Below are 21,823 nucleotides of genomic sequence, written 5' to 3'. Positions count from 1 at the left end.
TTTAGAAGGCAGTTTGACAATTTGTCAGTTTAGCAAGACAGCAGTATTTGACACCTTACCTTAGAGCACCATGGACTCCAAAGCTGTGGGTTTTGACCAGGTTTACAATTCCAGCCATGAATTCCTTCCTGTAGAACTCTCCTTAAATCCAATCCCAAGGTAGTTGGTTACCTTCAGCTGTCATATCACTATTGCAGTGGTGGCCCATCATGTCTCAATGTCTCTACTACCATTGGTACTTCTCCCACATGGCCTGCTATAGTACCTCATGAAAGTTAGTCAGGGAAGATGTTTTGGGTCAGTGCTAGTGTGGTTTCTTTATGTCCTGTAACAAAAGCGTGTCTGCAGCAATAGGTCTTGCCGTCTGGTTCTTGTGAACTACCAAGAATAGTGGCATTTAACTCTGTTGTCTTAAGGGCCTCTGGGGCCTCTCTAAATAATAACTTCTTAGGGAGTTATCTCATACTGTTGTTGGATTTTCTTTTACTCTAGCCCCACGTTGGAATGCCAAAATGTTGTTTTGTACTCTTTTTGCTCTTTTGGCTTTTTTGGGGGGCCCACCACCCAGCCCCCAAATAAATCTCTCATGGAGACAGAGGCTTATTATTACCTTTAAATGCCTGGCCTTAGCTTGGTTTATTTCTTACCAGCTTTTCTAATCTTAAATTGTCCTGTCTACCTCTTACCTCTGGGCTTTTCCTTTTAATATTGCTTTCACTCTTACTCTGTGAGTGGCTAGCCTCTGTTGTTCTCCTCCTTTCTTTGTTCTGTTGCTCCTTTCTTCCCAGAGTGCTCCTTCTGTTTATACTCTCTGCCTGCCAGCTCCTTTTTATGCCTTGCTATTGGCTATTCAGCTCTTTATTAGATCATCAGGTGTTTTAGACAGGCAAAGATTCACAGCTTCACAGAGTTAAACAAATGCAGCATAAACAAAAGCAACACATTGTTACATTGTTAAACAACAGTTCCAGAGCATAAACAAATGTAACATACCTTAAAATAATATTCTACATCATACCTGGCATTTTAATAACTCATGTCTTCTGGGGGAAGCATTTTCCACTAATGCAGGATAATTGTGTTCAAACTTTCTTTTGCAATTATATTTTAAAATTATTTATATTAGTTGGTTTTTAATTTTGGTAAATAATTTATTAATTAATTATTATTATTATGTTCTTTCTTTTTTTTAAAATTTTAAGTTTCTCAAGACAGAGTTTCTCTATAACAGCCTTGGCTGTCTTGGAACTTGCTCTGTAGACTAGGCTGACCTTGAACTCCAGAGATCCACCTGCCTCTGCCTTTGGGATTAAAGGTATGTACCACTGTCACTGAGTGGATTTTTTTAAATTAATTTATTTATTAAGGATTTCTGCCTCCTCCCCGCCACCGCCTCCCATTTCCCTCCTTCTCCCCCATCAAGTCCCTCTCCCTCATCAGCTCGAAGAACAATCAGGGTTCCCTGACCTGTGGGAAGTCCAAGGACCACCCACCTCCATCCAGGTCTAGTAAGGTGAGCATCCAAACTGCCTAGGCTCCCACAAAGCCAGTACGTGCAGTAGGATCAAAAACCCATTGCCATTGTTCTTGAGTTCTCAGTAGTCCTCATTGTCCGCTATGTTCAGCAAGTCCGGTTTTATCCCATGCTTTTTCAGACCCAGGCCAGCTGGCCTTGGTGAATTCCCCATAGAACATCCCCATTGCCCACTGAGTGGATTTTTAATGTTTTTTTGAGGCAGGGTTTCTCTGTATCATTGATTTTTCCTGGAATTCTTTGTAGACAAGGGTGGTCTTGAACTCAATGATCTGTCTGCCTCTGCTTCTGTGGTCCTGAGGCCAAAGGTGTATGCCACCACATCTGGTCTAAATTAGTGAATTTTCCTAAGGGTTTTTCATGCTACCTTAATTTAGATTAATCCAACCTATACCCACTCCTCTTCCTTGTCCCCTGTTTCTTATTGCATAAACCTTTAACCTTCAGTATTTTCCTTTGCTACTTGCATATGATATGTGTTCTACTATCCATTTACTCTTTTTTTCCCATCCATCCATCCATCCATCATCCTGGCTGCAGTTTTACAACCCTCTTCTCCTCCCAGTCTTTCCCCCAACCCTCCCTTCTATTCTTACCTCTCAATCCACTCCTCACCTTCTGTTTAGAAAAGGACAGCTCTTCCATGAGTATCAACAAAACGTGGCATATCAAGTTGTAGTAAGACTAAGCACCTCACTTTGTATTAAGACTGGGTAAGGTGACCCAGTAAGGGGAGTAGGGTCTTAAAAGTCAGGAAATGGGTCAGAGACAGTCCCTGCTCCACTATGAGTCTCACAAGAGGACTAAACTACACAACTGTAACATGTGCAGAGGGCCTAGTCAGTCCCATGCAGGCTCCCTGGTTGTCAATTCAGTCTTTGTGAGCCCAGGTTAGTCGGTTTTGTGGGCTCTTGTTTTCTTGTGTTTTTGACGCTCTAGCTCCTGCATTACTTCCCCTTCTTCTGCTTGACCTAATGTTTCACTGTGGGCCTGTATCTGTTTCCATTAGTTGCAGATGAAGTCTGTCTGACAATTGGTCTAGGCACCAATCTATGAGTGTAGCAGAATATCATTAGACATCATCATATTTGACATTTTTTTCTCCAGTCTAGTTTGTTTCTAGCCTAGGCTTGAGCCATCCAGCCTGTGGCTTCTGGTGCTCCAGGCAATTTCAGGGGTGGGCTTACTCTCCTGGCATGGGTTTTAGGCTATTGGTCACTCCCTCAATCTCTAGGCATCCCTTACCCCAGCACATCCCATAAGCAGGACAGACTGTAGGTCAAAGGTTATGTGGCTGAGTTGGTTTCCCAATCTCTCTACTAGGAAGTCTTGCCTGGGTCACATTGAGATGACCAGTTCAGGCTATGTTATCTGCTATTGCTAGAAGTCTTAGCAGGTGTCACCCTTGTAGATTTGTGGGAGTTTCCCTTGTATCAGGTTTCATTCTGACCCTGAAAAGCCCTCCTTTCCAGCCATCTCTTTCTGTACTCTCCCCCTCCCATCAATCCCCAACCCAGACCCCTCAGGTTCCCATGTCCATCCACACCCAGTCCATCCAAGAGGTCTCTTCTATTTCTCCTTTTCAGGGAGATCTAGGCATTCCCCCTCCCCCCAAATGAATCCTCTTGTTAGTCTTTCTGGGTCAGTGCACTGTAGCATGGTTAACCTTTATTTTACAGCTCAAATCTACTTATGAGTGAGTACATACTGTGTTGTTCTTTCTGGATCTGAGCTACCTCCCTCGGGATAGATCCATCCTCTAGTTCGATCCATTTGCCTTCAAATTTCATAATGTTGTTGTTAACAGCTGAGTAATTCCATTGTGTAAATGTACTATATTTTCTTTATCCATTCTTCGATGGAGGGGCATCTAGGTTGTTTCCAGGTTCTTGCTATTTTAAATCAAGCTGCTGTGAACATAGTTGAGCAGGTATCTTTGTGCTATGATTGAGCATCCTTTGGGTATATGCCCAAGGGAGGTATAGCTGGGTCTTGTGGTAGATTGATTCCCAGTTTTCTGAGAAACCGCCATGCCGACTTCCAAAGGGGCTGTACAAGTTTGCGCTCCCATCAGCAATGGAAGAGAGTTCTCTGTACTCCACATCCTCTCCAACATAAGCTGTCATCAGTGTTTTCGATCTTAGCCATTTTGACAGTTGGAAGATGGAATCTCAATAGCTAAGGATGTTGAACATTGTATTAAGTGTTTCTCAGCCATTTGAGATTTTTCAATTGAGAATTCTTGGTTTATGTTCTTGGATCTTTTTTTTTTTTTATGTCTAGTTTCTTGAGTTCTTTATATATCTTGGAAATCATCCCTTTGTCAGATATAGGGTTGGTGAAGATCTTTTCCCGTTCTGTAGGCTGCCATTTTTTGTCCTATTGGTGGTGTCCTTTGCCTTACAGAAACTTCAATTTCATGAGGTCCTGTTTATTAATTGTTGATCTTAGAGTCTGTGCTAATGGTTTTATGTTCAAGTAGTTGTCTCCTGTGCCAATGTGTTCAATTCTATTTCCTGTTTCTTCTATCAGGTTCATGTATCTGGATTCATGTTGAGGTCTTTTGACTTGAGCTTTGTGTGGGGCAGTAGGTATGGATCTATTTGCGTTCATCTACATGTGACATCCAGTTATGCCAGCACCACTTGTTGAAGATGCTTTCTTTTACCCATTTTATAACTCTTTGGCTTCTTTTTCAAAAATCAGGTGTCCATAGGTTTGTGGATTTACGTCTGGGTCTCAATTCGATTCCATTGGTTACCTGACTCTTCTTATGCCAATACCACACTATCTCTTCACTCTTTAAGCCCTCTTCTTCTCCTCACATGGGCCTTTCTGGCTCCCTGAGCCAGAAAGACATTCCACATTTCAATAGACAAATCTAAAACTTCAAAATTAGGATCCACATAATAGAGAGGTTATGCAGTATTTTGGGGGGGTGGGTAGAGTCTGGGATACTTTGCTTAGTATCATGTTTTTCTAGCTCCATCCCTTTTCCTGCAAATTTCCTAGGTCCATTTGCTAAGAATACCTCTTTCTATCTGACCCTAAGATAGTATCTGTCTTTTATGGGTGGGTCTGATTTCTTGGAAGTAGCAATAGATGATTTTTGTTTTTTGATACAATCTATGAGACTGTGTCTTTTAATTGAGAAAATAAGACTTTTAATAAAGAGGCAGGTGAATTTCTGTAGTTTGAGGCCAGCCTGGTCTACAAAGCTAGTTCCAGTTCTACCAGGATTATGCAGTGAGACCTTGTCTCAAAAAGCCAAACCAAGTCAAAACAAGCTAGGTGTGGTGGAACATATATTTAATGCCAGCATGATCTCTGTATCAAGTTCCCAGGACTGTCAGAGCTACATAGTCAAACCCTGTCTCAAAACTAAACAAAAAACATCTGTAGACATGAGGCAGTGTTGGCACACATCTTTAATTCAAGCACTCTTGGCAGAGGCAGGTGGATTCTATGAGTTTGAGGCCGGCCTGGTCTGTAGAGGGAATTCTAGGACAGCTGAATCTACACTGAAAAACCCTGTCCTTTATGTGTGTGTGTGTTTTTAAAAGTAATTCTTAGTATAAATTTATCTGATTTATTGTTTATTGGTTTGCAGTTGTTTAGGGTTCTACTCTATGATTAGCCCAGAAACAAACAGAATGCTTGTTGAGTAGCCACTGTGCTTGGCTGTGAGATTATATAGTGGGGAGAATAATAAGGCCCCACTGTGAGGGTACAGCTGGGTGCCGAGGCTAAGTTGGAAGTACCCTTGATCATTCTACATGTTAGGAATTTCTGAGTCTTCTTTTTACTAGGATTATAGGGTTTTTGTTTACAATTCTGGTTGAGATTAAAGGCCTATGTCTCCCACACTCTGCAAGTCTGGCAGTTTTGATAATCTTTTCAAAGAGCCAACTTTTAGGTTCATTATTTTTTCTCAGTTTTTTTTGTTCTAGATTACATTTATTTTGTTTTTTTTTCCTTTTCCTTTCTTTTCTTTCTTTTTTTTTTTTTTTTTCCCAAGACAGGGTTTCTCTGTGTAGCCTTGGCTATCCTGGAACTCACTCTGTAGACTAGACTGGCCTTGAACTCACAGAGATCCTCTTGCATCTGCCTCCTGAGTGCTGGGATTAAAGACATGTGCCGCCACTGACTAGCTCTTTATCATTTCTTAAATGTAATTGTTTTAGTTTTTCTTTTTCTTTGCTTCCGTCAGAAGGTGAGGGATGTTAATGGTTTGAGATCTTTTTAAGATAAACGTTTGTAGCTATAAATTTTCTTAGAAATACTTCATTGACTACACCGCATAAATCTTGCTATTTCATATTTTCATTATCATTTACCTCTGTATTTTTTCCAATTTCCTTTATGATTTTCTTAAATTGATCCATTGGTTTCTTGGGAATGTATTGTTTAGTATCTGTATCTTTGTAAATATACTAACTCGTTCTGTTATTTCTACTTTCATCCAATTGCAGTTGGACACAGTACATTTTATAATTTCAGTACTTTTAAATTATCATCGCTTGTTCAGTGTCTTATTTTCGTTAGTCTGTGTACGTTTTCCTGTGTATTGATATGTACATATGAGACCAAGTGTTCTCAGAGAATTAATCCCCTGGAACTAGTGTTTCAGAAGTCTCCTGATGTGATCGGTGTTCCATCCTGCTGATGAAAACAGCAGCAAGCATTCTTAACCTCTTCCTCATCCCTCCAGTACTCTCTGTCCCCATGTAGTACTGATTGACTTGGAATTTATATAAACTAGGCCGACCTTGATCTTGCAGTGATCTCCCTTCATCTTCCTGAGTGCTAGGATTATGGATGTATACCTTCACACCCAGTTTAAATGGTTCATGTTTAAATTTTTTCTCTGTACACATCTTAGTATGGGGCAAAATATCTCTGAATGTGTGTTGAGTTTATTTATACTGCTTTTGTCTTTCTTGTTGGTCTTCTGTGAGTTTTTGGTGGTACTGGTAGGCATTGTCTTCAGAGCCTTGTGTGTAAAATAGGTATATCTCCTTCCCTGAGCTGTCTAGTTTTTATGTTTAGTGAAAATGGCAATTTTACAAGTGTTCTACTATTTTTCTTGTCATTTACAATTTTTCTTTATGTATTTTAGGCTTTGTAGTTTTGTTACCTGTGATAGAATCTGATTGTTATTTCTCTATTCTTGGCCTCTTATTCAGGGGACAAGATAAAGGATGTGCACACAGGGTGCACAGTAACAAACTTTATTCTAAAGCAAAGCCACAGTGTTTAATCAGAAAGAGACACTATCCTTAGTCACACAGCTGGTCACATGATTGAGATTACTAAGGACCTAAATAATTGTTTGGGCTTCCTATTGAGAAGAAGGATCTGGTTACTAAGGGATTTCGTTTTGTTTTGATCGACAAGCATGGAATATATAAGTCTTTGCTCACTGTGCATATCCCTTTCATTAATAAATGTTTTAGTTAGAATTTCTGTTGCTGCCATGAAGCACCATGACCAAAAAAAGGAAGCTGGGGAGGAAAGTGTTTATTTGGCTTATTCTTTTAATCACAGTTCATCATTTTTTTATTCTTCTTCCCTGAGACAGGGTTTCTCTGTAGCTTTGGAGCCTGCCCTGGAACTAGCTCTTGTAGACCAGGCTGGCATCTAACTCCCGAGTGCTGGGATTAAAGGTGTGCGCCACCACTGCCCGGCCATTTTTTGCTCGACTCTGTTTTATGGCGACTTTGCCTTCTTCTGGCTGCTGTTGTGTGATTTTTTTCCCCCACCTTTCTTTCTTGAGAGTAGGTCTTCATGGTTAGCTTAGACTGGCCTCAAACTCACTGTATACGTCAGGATGCTCTTGAATTCTCAGCCTCCCACACATTGAACCTTTACCATGCCCAGTTTCAAACTTTCTGTTTCTAAATCTAAGTCTTAGGAAAATTCAAAAACATGAATTTGGTGTTTGCTTTATTTAGTCCTATATTTTGATATAGTTGACATTTAGCTTTGATATTTTTGTTTTCTATTTCCTTGTTTCATCCTTTTGTTTATATTAAGAGGATTTTTTTTAGTATACCATAATTTCTTTAATAATTTTTCATCATTTTTTTGGGGGTGGGACCAATTCCTTCAACGAGGTATTTAGGGTGGTAACAAGACTGGCATGTTTCCCTTGGAGTGACATCTTATAGGAGTAGGCTGTTGTGTGGACATTTCCCACGGTGTTCTCCCAGCAGGGATATACCTTATAAAAGCATGGTCCTTGGGCTTCAACTGTTCTTCTTGTGCCAACTGAGGGATACCTCTGGTGAGTGGGAATTCTGGGAAGGAAAAAAAAAAAGTAAACTTGCCTTCCTATGGATGATTCCTTACCAGATCCTTAATCCTCCCTGAGAATTAACTCTGAAGGAACAATGGCATGTCTTCACCAAGGGTAATACCATTCTTCACTATAACAGTGTCATACTTGGAATGTTTGGATTTTGGAGCATATTGGCTTTCATTGTCTCAGGTTAAAAATGTTTTGGGAAAGTCTAGGCAAATATTCTAAAAATTCTGTAATACCTCAAGTCAGAGGAATTTTGGATACTTAATCTGTATGACATTTTTTTCTGGGGATTTTCTGTTCTGTTTGGTCAGTTTATGTAATACTGTGCTGTTCCCATACCATCTTTTAAAAATGTTTTATGTGTATGATTGTTTTGCTTGCATGTATGTTTGGACCACTTGTGTACAGTGTCCTCAGAGGCTTGGAGAGGGCATTGGTCCTCTGGAACTGAACTTAAAGAGAGGATTGTAGGTTTCCATATGGGTTCTGCAAGATGATCAAGTACTGCTGAGGCCCCCACCTATCTTAATATACTTTTATAATATCAGTATCATCAAGGAAAAGTATTTTGCCTACTTTATATTCTCAGATTAAAAATATTTTTGTACAGCTAATTTTTATTTTTTAATAAGACAGGCTCTTACTATGTACCCTCACCTGACCCTGAGCCTGTATTCCTTTGGGCTTAGCTTCCTAGTCCTAGAATTATAGGTATGTGCTGCATGCTCAGCTTAGCTTTGAATGAAAACATTTTGCTAATTATTGAATATGGACTTCATTATATTTCGGCATTTATTCTGAGCATTTCGTAGTGTTGGAATTGGAGACAAAAGTATGTGATGCTTGTGTTTTCAGTTTTAGAGTTACAGTTGTTTTTCTTTTAATTATAGGGACAGTTTTGATCAAAAGTAACAATGGTCAGTTGATGCTGGTATCTCCTCAGCAAGCTGTAACAGGAGCCAAGACCACAAGTAACATAACTCCAAGGCCAGCAGTACCAGCAAATACTCAAACAGTCAAGATCTGTACCGTGCCGGTAATCTACCTTAATTTTCTTTGTTTCTAGCTACTATCTTCCTATAAATGTGGACCTGTTTTCCAGTAAAAATTTGAGATAATTTAAGTGCCAATTTAGTTGATATTTGGTAATTGCTAAAATAATGAAAATTATACCTTTATACTCAGCGATTTTATTGTCCTCAATGGAATTTTTCAAAGGGGCAGTATGCATCTGTTGAAAGAAAACAATCATTCTGAGTCAGGGTTTTAGAATGTGTGTGTATGTGGTTGTGTGCCTGCATGTGTTTTCATGAGTCTGATGGCCAGACTGATAGCCATTGGATATCGTCCTCAGTTGCTCTTAAGTGTATTTTTTGAGACAGGTTTCTCATTGAACTTGGAGCTCACAGATGGACTAGATTCTAGGCTAATCAGCAAACTCCCAGAATACTCCTGTCTTTGCTTTCCCAGCAATCCCCCTACCTGTTGGTTTTGGTGGTGTTGTTTTGTGTGTGTTGTGTGTGTATGTTTACTTTTTGTATAGTGTTGAGGTCTGATTTTAGATCTTCATGCTTATGAAAAAGGCACTTTACTGATTGAGCCATCTATCTATCTCTGTTTCACTTTTAATTTGTGTTTAGTAAGACTCCTATTTAAAATATTCATTTCATCCATATATTATAGAAATTACTGGGCTGGAGAGATGGCTCTTCCAAAGGTCCTGAGTTCAATTCCCAGCAACTATGTGGTGGCTCACAACCATCTGTAATGGGGTCTGGTGCCCTCTTCTGGCCAGCAGGCATACACACAGACGGAATATTGTATACATAATAAATAAATATAAAAAAAAGAAATTACTTCCAAGTAATATGAGTCTGCTTTAGTATTTCATTAGTTTTGTCTTGTTTGAAGTGACTTTTTTAAAATAAAGATGTTGATCTTTTTTTGTATCTGAAATTACTTTGTGTCAGTGAATTTAAAAATATTCTTATGAACGTCCGTCTTAGTTAAGGTTTCTATTGTGTGGAAGAAACACCATGACCATGACAACTCCTGTAAAGAAAAACATTTAATTGGGGCTGACTTACATATCAAAGGTTTAGACCATTATCATCATGGCAGGATATGGCAGCGGGCAGGCAGACATGTTGCTGGAGAAGGAACTGAGAGTTCTATATCTGGATCTGCAGGCAGCAAGGAGAGAGAGACACACTGGCCAGGTTTGAGCATCTTGAGACCTCAAAGCCTGCCCCAAGTGATATACCTCCTCCAGCCATGCCACATCTCCTTCAACAAGGCCATAATAGTGCCACTCTCTATGGGTGTTAGGGGGGCCATTTTCATTCAAACCATGTTTATTTATGGTGTTCAACATGTTTATTTATGGTGTTAGGGAGATAGTTTGTTTGGTAAAGTACTTGTAGCCCAAGCGTGAGGATTTGAGTTTGATATCTAACACTCACTAAACAAACAAATGCCAGGTGCTATATCGTATGCACCTGTGATCATAGCAGAAAAGTCAAGAGGATTCCAGGACTTGCTGTCTGGCCAGTAGAGCCTAATTCAAGAGCTCTCAGTGTAGTAAGATACTCCCTCAAAAATAAAGGTAGAGAATAATTGAGGTAGATATCCTATGCAAAGGTTGACTGCTTTCCTGCCTATCCTCCTCCCTCTTTTCCTTCTTTTAAAAGCTTTATTATTACATTTATTTGTGTGTGTGTGTGTCTGTGTGTGTGTGTGATATGCATGCTGTGGCTGTACTTGTACAGGTCAGAGGCCAGAAGTCACTCCTCTCCTACCAGGATGGAACTCAGGTCATCAGACTGGCAGCAAGCTCCTTTACCTTTATGCCATCTTGCTGGTCCTACTTGCAGTCTTGATACTAATTCCTCAATTAGTTATTTTCTCTGCCAATAGTGCATTTTCTTTCTAATTTATTTTAACTATGGGCTAACTGATTTTTGTTTATAATTAAATATTAAATTGTATTTGTATAACAAATCAAGTTTAAGATTTTATTTTTTATTTTGTTACTGTATGTATGTATGAGTGTGGGTGCATACATGCTACAGTGCTTGTGTGGAGCTCAGAGGACAACCTTTAGGAGTTAGATTTGTCTTCATCATGGGTTCTGGGAATCATATGCAGATTATAACAAGAGCTTTTTATCCCCTGAACAGTATTCTTGGCCCAAGTTTAAAATTTTAGTTGGAAAATTAGATCTAAATTGGAAAATTAACATAAAAGAAAAAGTTATTTTGTGAATCAGTTGCCTTCTTTAGGAAATGTGAGCTGGCCAAATGACCGGTTAAGTCATAGTATAGAATGGTCATAAAATACGGTATATAGCAAATATTTTTGCTAAAGTCTTTTCATTTTCTTCCCAATACTGATTGATTTAAAATAATTTATATTGACTGGGTGTGGTAGCATATGCCTTGAGGCAGAGACAGGTAGAGCTCTGTGAGTTCCAGGCCAGCCTGGTTGGTGTATTGAGATCTAGGCTAGCCAAGACTACATAGTGAGACCCTTTCTCGATAAAACAAAATAAAAAATAAAACCAAAATGACTAGTATCAATAACTTTGCTATCTTGTCCTTTTTTCCCAAGAATTCTAGCTCACAATTAATGAAGAAAGTAGCAGTGGCTCCTGTTAATAATTTGACACAGATAGGAACTCCTGTGGCATCCACTGCCTCCAGTGCTTCCTCAGGACAAGTAAGTGGTGTGTGTGTGAGATATTGAAGTGTCTAACTATGTGACGTTGAAGACATATAATATATGATGCTGTTTATCAGGCTGAACCATTGGAGATGTAGCAATAAGAAAAAGTGGTATTTTATTAGACATCCATTTCATAAATGCATTCAAGTAATATAAATACATCTAACAACCACATATTACAGATTCCAGAAGGAGATGCTAAAGTAGAATATGATGGATAAGTTAATTTTTAGAAATCCTATTTGTGAATAGAGGGAGAGTAAGTTTAGTCTAAGTTCATGATTGCTAAAGTCCCAGCCAACCTAATTGAGATTGTTAGAGCACATGTACCTTGTCGGCATTGGATCACTGCTGGGCTTTACTGGACTTTCCTGGGGGAAATTACACAAGGTCTCTTCTTTGCAGCAGAGACCACATTACTGGAACTCATAACTGAAAGTCATCCAATAGAATTCTAGCAGCCAAGACAGTACAAATCTCTCCTTGCAATGGTTCATTGACATTTATATCTTATTTCACTTGTCTATATACTTCTTGTACATGTTACAGACAACTGTCCTGGGATGCTAGAGAACTTCTTTCCTTTGGAAATACAGAGGTTAAAAGAATAGGTTTTGTAGCCTTATTCCTACAGCCTACACTAAATCATACCAGTTCTCCGTTCATTTTATATCACCCTCATTCTTGGCCTACTACTGTGCTGATCTTGGGACTGCCTATTAGTAGAATCAGATTTTCCTCTTAGGAATCTCTGTGGATCCCTATATGGATATGTTTCTGCCCTATCTTGGAATTTTTGTTTTTCTTCACTTGTAACAGAATAGCACAGATTGAGTAATTTATAAGGAATAGAAAGTTGTTTGACTCATGATTCTGGAGATGGGAAGTCAAAGATCACAGTGTCAGTATCTGGGGAGAGCTTTATCCTGTGGCAGAGATATCCTCTTTCAAGAAAGCATGGAGTCTTAGGAAGAGGAGAGGTAACATAGAGGAGGGGAGTGATGGGAGCTGAACTTACCTTTTTAGGAGTTTCTCCTAGGAATGAATCTCCATTCCTGTAATAACAGCCTTAATCCATTTACAATTTAAAAATACTCATGCCTTGATCACTTCTTAAAGGTTTCGTTTCTTGAAACCAGTATAATGACAATTATATTTTAACATGAGTTTTGAAAGGGATATTTAAACCATAGGATCCTCTATTATGTGATAACAACTCTACATCTTTTCAGATGATGGGAGTTAATTATCCCTCTCAAGGTTCAGACTCAACTTTCCATCTGGTCCCTGAAATACATAGGCACTGGAAGTACCAGGTGACAGCTGTAGTGTCTGGTCTCCTAAGGAAAATGTGTCCCTGTGAGCAGAAATGGAAAGTACAGAGTCTCCCAGTGGTTATTAGGACTGAGTAAGGGTCTATTCATACATCTGCTCCTAAGTTCCTTGATCCATGTATTTGTCCTACCACGAGGGCAAAGTACCATATAGAATGCTTTGACTTACGGATTATCCTAAGTCTTGGAAGATAGAATCCCATCCTTAATAAGTGTATCGACCCAGTTTATCTGTGCTTGCTATGCTTGTAGCTTCTGAGTAATGCTGTATGTGAGCCACTAGTGGGTTCCATGGTCTGGGGAACAGTGTTATGTTCCTTCTGTCGTGAAGGAGATGCATCGTCGTGGTGCTTACCTAGATAGACTACTGTACTGATGATGAGTCCTTCTGTTGGTGTTGTAAAATTTATTTAATCATTCTTTTTATATACCTTATTTTCTACTAATTGGCGTCATAAGCACAAGTCTGATTTAAAATAGTGCTTTAAAAATTATTGGCTAGCCATTTTTGATCACTTAGTGTTCTTTACATTTTCTAGGTATTAAATATCTTGCCATCCATTAATCACTTCATTTTACCCTTGTTAATTGGAGTATTATATCCATCTATATATGTGATAATAAGTTAGAGAGGCTAAGAAACTGACCTGATTTCTATGTGGAAGAATGTCTATTTTAGCCTCAATGTCTTAACTTTGGAAACTATTCTTGAACTAGAGTACTTATTGATTAGGCCCAACTGTATATTCTCTCTAGAAAGTGTATTTTTTTAATAGGTGTCAGTATTTGTTTAAAATGACTTGGGAAATATGTCTTATTGTTGTTTATGAAACAGAACCTATTTTGAGGTCTTTTGTTCAGTGTTTGTTTAATGAAGATATAATTAGGCCTATTGTTAAGAACATAAATGTCTAAATGATCCAATTTAGAATTAGTATTTTATTTTTTCATTTTGGTTTTTCAAGATTTTTTTTTTTGTATAATTGCTTTGCCTGTCTTGGAACTTGCTTGATAGACTTGGCTGTCCTCAAACTCATAGAAATCTGCCTTCCTCTGTATCCTGAGTGCTGGAATTAAAGGCATGTGTCACCACTGCCCTGCTAGATTTAGTATTTCTAATTGAATATGAACAAGCCTAATGTAATTGCTCTTTCAGACAGGTACAGAAAATGACCTTCTTGAAATATAGCACAATAACTAGCACAATCTAGTAAACATTCATAAGTGATTTTCACACAGATCCATTTCATATATAATCCAGCCATTTTCTCTGCTGTCTCCAAAATATATTTAATTAATGCAATTCAGTCTTGCTAATATTGGAAATACCATTGACTGCTGTAGAATATTTAATTCTAAGACAGAGTTATGATTGAGTTTAAGAAAGTCTCTTCAATACCGAAGTGGAAAAAACAGGGTAAAGTATCTCCCCATGCCCTTTAAAGATCAGAGTAGACATTAATACATATTTGGTAAGGTACAGCAAGAATTATGAAAGACAGCTTTGTGTTGGAGTATATAATTTTTCATCATTGCAACAAATAATTGAGGTAAATCAACTGGAAAAGTTTTATTTTGTCTCACAGTTTTGTAGATTTTATCTGTCACCTATAGGTCCTGTAGTGGCACAGGATCGTGAGTATGTATGATGCAGGGCATAGTGTAGTGACTCTTTCTTTGTACCAGATTCCCAAATAATGACATGGATACTTATTAATTATGAAAGCTTGACCTTAGCTTAGGCTTGTTTCCAACTAGCTCTTACAACTTAACCCATATTTTTAAATATACATTCTGCCATGTGACTTTTCCTCTCCACGTGGCTCTTTACCTTTACTCAGTGTGCACATCCGACTTGCTCCAAGTCTGCTGGCAAAATCCACATCTCTTCTTCCCAGAGTGCTTTCTCTCCCTGAAGTCCTACCTATTCTTTCTTGCCTCGCTTTTTAAAAAAACCAGTCAGAAGGTGCCTTAGACAGAGACATCTTTACAAGTGTACAAGAAGATTGTCCCACAACAGGGTAGTTCACTTTATTACAGGAAGTCAAGGACAGGAAGAAGTGATTGCCAATAGCCCCTTCAAGGGCGCATCTCTAATAACTGGGCAGTAGGTTCCATTTTCTCATGTTCTGTCACCACTCAATAGTATCATGGGGCTGGGCCACAAGCTTTAGAGTATGGGCCTTTAGAAGTCATTTAAGAATCAAACCAGAAATTGGTGGAAAAAGAAAATATTGACAAGGAAGTAAGATTCTGTGAATCCTTCCCCTGTTCACGGATGACACCATTGCGTGAGCTGACAGTTCACTGGATACTGTTTGTTTCATACACAGCAGACACTACTGCTCTGAAGAACCACTCCCACCAGGCCTTGAAGGCATCATAATTACTAGTTAAAATTACAAGCCACACTTTTCTAAATGCAGCCTTATAGATTATATGCCTAATTAGTAATTTTGTAGTCCAGGTTTAACTTAACTTAGTGTGTAGCTGAGGTTGACATTAAACTACCGGTTCTCTATTTTCACCAAGTGATAGGATTTTAGATATGCTGTGAACCACTCTTACCCCTGAAGAGTCTTCCTTATTGTTACAAACATAAAAGTTTAAGAGTCTTCAGAAGGATTCAGAAGCCATGTCACAGGATTTGTCTCTGGAAAATGTGGAAGAGTTCAAACTGGGGAAGGAATTCACTTGGAATACTGTATTTAAGATTTCTGTTTAATGAAATTGGACTTTTTGGAAAAATCATCCTTTAAAAAAGTTACTTTAGGTGCATGAATACTTTACCTCCATATATGTATATGTCCTGTGTGTATTCATGTTGTGGAGGGCAGAAGAAGAGGGTTGGATCTCTATGTAACTAGAATAGAATTAGAGATAGTTCTGATCCACCTTGAACTCAGGTTCTCCAGAAGAACACCCACAAGTGGTCTTAATCACTGATCCGTCTCTCCAACACCTTAATTTTACCCAGAATTTCATCACTGGTTTTAGTCATCATTAATCAGTATTTTAAATTTACTTCCCATTTTACTAGAACATTCTGTCTGTATGTACCAGTTTAACTGAAAGGAACTAGGGTGTCCATTTACCTCTATCTTGACTTTTACAGAAAGAACTTTTCTTGAGAAGAATGCAAGAATTCTCTGTGCATGTTGTTCCTTCTACTATGCTTTTTTTGTTATGTAATTTTTAGTACATTTGTTGCTGTGTCTCTGGTTTTCTAATTTTGTTCTTAGCTTATAATTTTTTGTTAAACTTTCCGTCCTGTAGGTGGTGCTAGAGTCACACCACCTCGTGATAACTGTAGAAATTAATAAAATTCCTTTCAATGTGGAAATAAGACATCCCTCTCTTGTAATGCTATTATGCTTATTTTGATGGTCCACATGAGATCAGCATAGGTGAGCATATGAAAATTAGTTAATAACTCTGTTTTATACTTAAGAAGAAGCAGGAAAGTACATAAAAGTATGAAGATTTGCTATTACAAATATATTTCTCGAGAAGTGCAAATGTGTATATGTGTTGTCTTGTGTGATCATCACCTGTGTATGTATGGTGTTGAATAAAGTTTTGCTCAACTGCTCTCTACCTTATTTTAAACAGTGTTTCTCACTGAACCTGGAACTTGTCATTTGGCCTATTGTGGCTGTCCAGTGAGGATACTCCTCCCTGAGATTTACCCTTCTCCACCACACAAACACTTGGAGTTCTGGAGTGCACCACCATGCCTGGCTTCTGTGTGGGCGCTGATGTTTGCATTCAGTCGTCTTCCCAGATCCATTAATAATATATTTTTATTAACATCTTAAAGACTTTCGCGTGGCATTGTTTTTCACAGGCCACCCGAGGGACAGTAAATTTCTATTTTTGTTCTTGCAGGCGGGTGTCAAGATTAGGAGCTCAAAGTGACTTGCTGGTGACTAGCAGTGTAGTAGAGGACAGTGAGGAGTAGAATGGTGCTGAGAGTGAGGTGCGCCCTGCTCTAGTCCATGTTCTGACGGACTACCGTCTGAAAGCAGAGATGTCAGATTCATTTGTAGTCCTTTCAGGGTAAAGTGAAGTTCCCACTAAGGGATCATAGCAATACTTATTTAACTTTATGTTGACTTAATTTCAGTCTGTGACTGTACCTCCTGTCAAGCCAGTGAATACTGTAACTATCCTGAAGCCATCAAGTGTGGGAGTATTATCTACCCCCTCAAATGACTCCAGTCTCAAAGCAGAGACCCCAGTAGCTGCTCAGATTAGTCTTTCTCCGGTAAGCTTTCAGTTGTATCTGTATATAGGTTTTTTTCTATGTTCTATTTTCTGTGTGCTCTCATTTGTGATTATTTTTCTATTATAGGCAGTGCTAGAAAATGTGAAAAAATGTAAAAACTTCCTTTCAATGCTAATAAAACTCGCTTGTAGTGGATCTCAGTCTCCAGAAATGGGGCAGAATGTGAAGAAGCTGGTGGAACAACTCTTGGTAAGCTAGTATTATATAATTTTTGCAAGCATTATGGGATTTCATAGAACATGTTTCAAATGGGAAATGAGAATGTTTTAATGAGATTTGTTTTAAATATACTTGCTAAAACTTTTTACTTCATTAAAGCTTTGTAATTACTATAGCTAGACAGTCTATGTACAAAAGAGTAAATCTTTATTTAATTTTACCATATATCTAAGATGAACTGAATTTTGAATATATGTGATTTTTTCTTTTTTTTTTTTTTTTTTTTTTTTGGTTTTTCGAGACAGGGTTTCTCTGTGGCTTTGGAGCCTGTCCTGGAACTAGCTCTTGTAGACCAGGCTGGCCTCGAACTCACAGAGATCCACCTGCCTCTGCCTCCCGAGTGCTGGGATTAAAGGCGTGCGCCACCACCGCCCGGCTATATGTGATTTTTATACCAATCTTTTGTATGTATATTTTGTGAACAGATAGCAAGTTATAAATTCACCAGATACCATTTCTAGTTATAGATTTATTTATCTCAGACCAACAGACTGCAGTTCTCAAAATTTTGGTATAGGATACATTAATATTCTTAAAAATAAATAACCCCTCAAGGTATTTTTGTTTGGCCCTTGGAATTAAAACTATTTATTCAACTAAGAATAACAAAGCCATTGTACATTAACATATGTAATATTTAAAGAAAAACTACAGTTTCCAAAATAATAAAACTGAGTGGAAAATGACATTGATTTGCATTTTGTAAATTAATGCTCCACTTAATAGAAAGCATCTGTGTTGTATGAAGCAACGGGCTGCTTCCCTGCCGCCCCAGCTCCTGGCCGCCTGGCTAGCTTATGCCCCAAAATAATTACACAGAAACTGTATTATTTTAAACACTGCCTGGCCCATTAGTTATAACCTCTTATTGGCTAGCTCTTATATATTGATCTAACCCATTTCTAATATTCTGTGTAGCACCACGAGCTGGCTTACCAGGAAAGATCTTAACCTGCGTCTGTCTGGAGTGGGAGAATCATGGTGACTCACTGACTTGGCTTCTTTCTCCCAGCATTCTGTTCTGTCTACTCCGCCTATCTAAGCTGCTGTCCTATCAAAAGGGCCAAGGCAGTTTCTTTATTAACCAATAGACATATGACCCTCCTCCATCACATCTGGATATTCTTCCCTTATTTTATGAGTTGTTAGAGAATTTGTTGTCAAAGTTAGGAAATTACTATTTTCTTGTAGAAAAGTAGTTGGAGTATTAAGCATTATTTTAGTAGCCTTCTGTAGATCCATGTGGATATTGTGTAGTCTACTAGTTCATTATTATACTGTGAATTAATATCTTTACTGATGTATAATTTTTATATAGCATGCATTGTTTAAAACAAAATGCTGATTTTTAAAATTATGCAGTTCTTTTAAAAGTTTCCATATAGTTATGTATTAAGGTAATTGATTTTTAATTTCATATAACCTTAACATATATACATCTGTATATAGCTATAAATGTCTACCTAACTACTTATATTATATCGTGTGTGTCTGACTGGTGTGTATAAGTGTATGCTTGCTGTACACAGAGGCCAGAGGAAGGTATCAGGTACCCTTGTTTATCATCCTCTTTTTTATTCGAGTCAGGGTCTCTCATTGAACCTGAAGTTTTTGGTTTTTTTGCAAGACTGGCAGTTAGGATGCCCTAGAAATCCTTTCACTGCCCAGATAACATTGGGTTACAAGTGCACTGGAGATTATATCTGATTGTTGTGTTGATATTGGAATCCAAAAGCAGGTCTTTTTACACAGAAAGCTCTTAACCACAAGCCACCTCTCTGTCACATAAGCATTCTTTGTTTTGTTTTTGTTTTTTTGGGACAGGGTTTCTCTGTGTAACATTCCTGGCTGTCTTGGAAGTCGGTTTGAAGACCAGGCTGGCCTTGAACTCATAGAGATCTGTCTGCCTCTGCCTTCCAAGTACTGGGATTAAGGATGTATGCCAATACCACCAGGGCTTTAAATTTTAGGAAGCTATCAAGTTTAGAGAAAGAGTTATTTCCAGAATTGTGATTCTTTGCATTTTGGAATCATCTTCTTCATGAAAAGAATACTGTCTGTCTTGACTGTTTTCTCTGATTGGGTATATCTATTTCTTATTCATTTACTTCTCTGGTAACATGATATAACAAGCCCTTGTAAATGTGGAATTTACCACTTATGAAAAACTTGTCTATAATCATGAATCAAGTACGTTGCTTCTTTGTATTTTTAAAGTTCATTTAGTTTTTAAGAGACCGGCTCACTGCTGTTATACTGGCCTTCAGTTCCTAGGCTAAAGTGATTCTCTTGTCAACATCCTGAATAGCTTTCCTCACAGGCATTCACCATTGCTCTTAGTTTTTTAAAATATTTGTAGATTGGGGAGGCTGTGGTCAGAATGTAAAATAAATAGTAAATTAAATAAAAAAGCATTTGTAGATTGAAACATATCTTTTTTCCATTTTTTTTAGGATGCAGAAATTGAAGCAGAAGAATTTACTAGGAAACTATATATTGAACTCAAGTCTGCACCTCAGCCACACCTTGTACCTTTTCTTAAGGTAGGGATGTATTTCTCTGGAAAAATTGTTTGGGTTAAATTACTTTAATTAAATCTTTCGGAAGATACTTAATGATGAGAGGGACTTTAGTACATTTCGAAAGCACAAGACAACATTCATAGTATTGATTTGAGCAGTTTAGAAAAACAGGCATAACAGTAGCTTTAAAAATTCACTTGCTTTTAGTTACGGTGGGGGCGCTTATATCATATGTACGAAGGTCAGAGGACAATTTGAAAGAGTAGGCTTTCTTCTTTCCCATGGAGTTTCATAGTAGAAAACTCTGCTTGCCAGGTTTGGTGGCAAACACATTTCACCCACTGAGCTATCCCACTGGTTCTCCCCGACCCCACAGAATAACATCTTTCTCATGAATGTAACTTGATGACTTGATATTGTATAATGTTTGTATTGGAGTATTTTCAAAGATTTTTGTTTTTAGTTTGTGTGTGTGTGTGTGTATTGAAACCAGAGGTTGAGGTTGAGCATCTCCCTAAATTATTGTCTACCTTATATATTGAGACAGAGTCTCTCATAAAACACAGTTTATGGATTTGGCTAGTTCTATTAGCCAGTTTGCTTCAGGAATGCCTTGTCTCTTTCTTCCAAGTGCTGGGTTTCATGGGTGCTGGGGATTCAAACTCAGATTCTTAAGTGCTTTTTTTTGTTTGTTTGTGTTTTTGGAGACAGGGTTTTTCTATAGCCTGTCCTGGACCTTGCTCCGTAGACCAGGCTGCCTTAAACTAACAGTGATCCACCTCTCTCTGCCTCCCCAGTGCTGGGATTAAAGGCCTGTGACACCAGCACCTGCTCTCTTAAGTGCTTTAAATTCTGAGTCTTCTCCCTATTCTCCTTAGTTTTTTTGAGACAGGGTTTTAGGTCTTCCAGGCTAGCTCCTACTTAACATGTAACTGAGGAGTACCTCGAGTTTCTGATAATTCTGCCTCTACCTTCTAAGGGCTGGAGTTGTAAGCCAAGGGTCCTGACTCAAGGGGGGCAGGGAAAGAGAGAGAGAGAGAGAGAGAGAGAGAGAGAGAGAGAATGAATAAGAATGAGATCTTGGTAATCCATGTTAAAATAATAAAGCAAACATGGTTTATTATAGCCAAATTTAATGTGATTATAATTTAGCTAATTTACTAGTGCCAAATTAAGTGTGATTATAATTTCAATAATTTATAATGTTGACTTTCCTCTTCTGAGTTATTGAAGTAAATAAAATTTCGATGAAGAATTGTATCTTTGATAACAAAATCTTATTTTGGCAGAGTAAAATAAAATTCATTTAGATTTCAGAAGCTAAAGAGGAATTAAATTAAAATTATAAAGTCATTAAATTCTTTAGTGAATTAAAAGTTTGAAGTAATAGAATGAGGAGTTGTCTTTTGAGACTGTTAGGGTAATGATCCAGGAGAGATGAAAGACAGTTCACAGGGAAGACTTGTTCTGCTTTGTAAAGAATGAGTGGGAAGAAGGTGGGAACACCCCAATTTCATAAGGATATTTAAACAATGGGAACTGTTCCTGAGTAAATGTCCAAATTGATTAGGTGGCTACAAATTATAGGAAGTACCAAAGAAACTGAGAAAGTGTCAGTTAGAGACTTGGTTCTAGGGTAAGAAAAGTTGAAAGATTAGCACGGTATCTAGTCTTATATTTAAATAAAATGAAATATTTGGTCCATCTAGAGCCATAGCTAGGATCAGGCATATTTGTCTAGAATGTAAAGTTCTGTTTGTAAAATCACCCATGGATGTTATCTGGGTGCCCTCACCTACTACTTACAGAGGCAGTAGAGTCGTTACCTCCAAAGCCCCTTTATTTCTAATGTTTTTTAGTTGTAGGTGCCATTCATAGCAGTGGTGTTTTCTTTTG

The 21,823-nt window shown here is 38.1% G+C and overlaps 1 protein-coding gene across 1 annotated transcript in view; it reads left to right on the top strand.

Annotated features, from left to right (window-relative positions):
- LOC121453272 (transcription initiation factor TFIID subunit 4B-like) overlaps positions 1-21,823 on the top strand; it is a 113,590-nt gene that overhangs the window by 7,893 nt on the left and 83,874 nt on the right. The window contains exons 2-6 of the mRNA XM_041659880.1: positions 8,732-8,877; positions 11,451-11,558; positions 17,025-17,165; positions 17,253-17,375; positions 19,859-19,948. Of these exons, the coding sequence (XP_041515814.1) occupies positions 8,732-8,877; positions 11,451-11,558; positions 17,025-17,165; positions 17,253-17,375; positions 19,859-19,948 (608 nt within the window). The remainder of the gene's footprint in view (positions 1-8,731; positions 8,878-11,450; positions 11,559-17,024; positions 17,166-17,252; positions 17,376-19,858; positions 19,949-21,823) is intronic.

Source organism: Microtus oregoni, unplaced genomic scaffold (assembly GCF_018167655.1).
Source record: "Microtus oregoni isolate MIOR12 unplaced genomic scaffold, Mior012 000011F_ref0000422, whole genome shotgun sequence".
NCBI classification, from domain to species: Eukaryota; Metazoa; Chordata; class Mammalia; order Rodentia; family Cricetidae; genus Microtus; species Microtus oregoni.
This window is presented reverse-complemented; position numbering and strand designations above follow the sequence as displayed.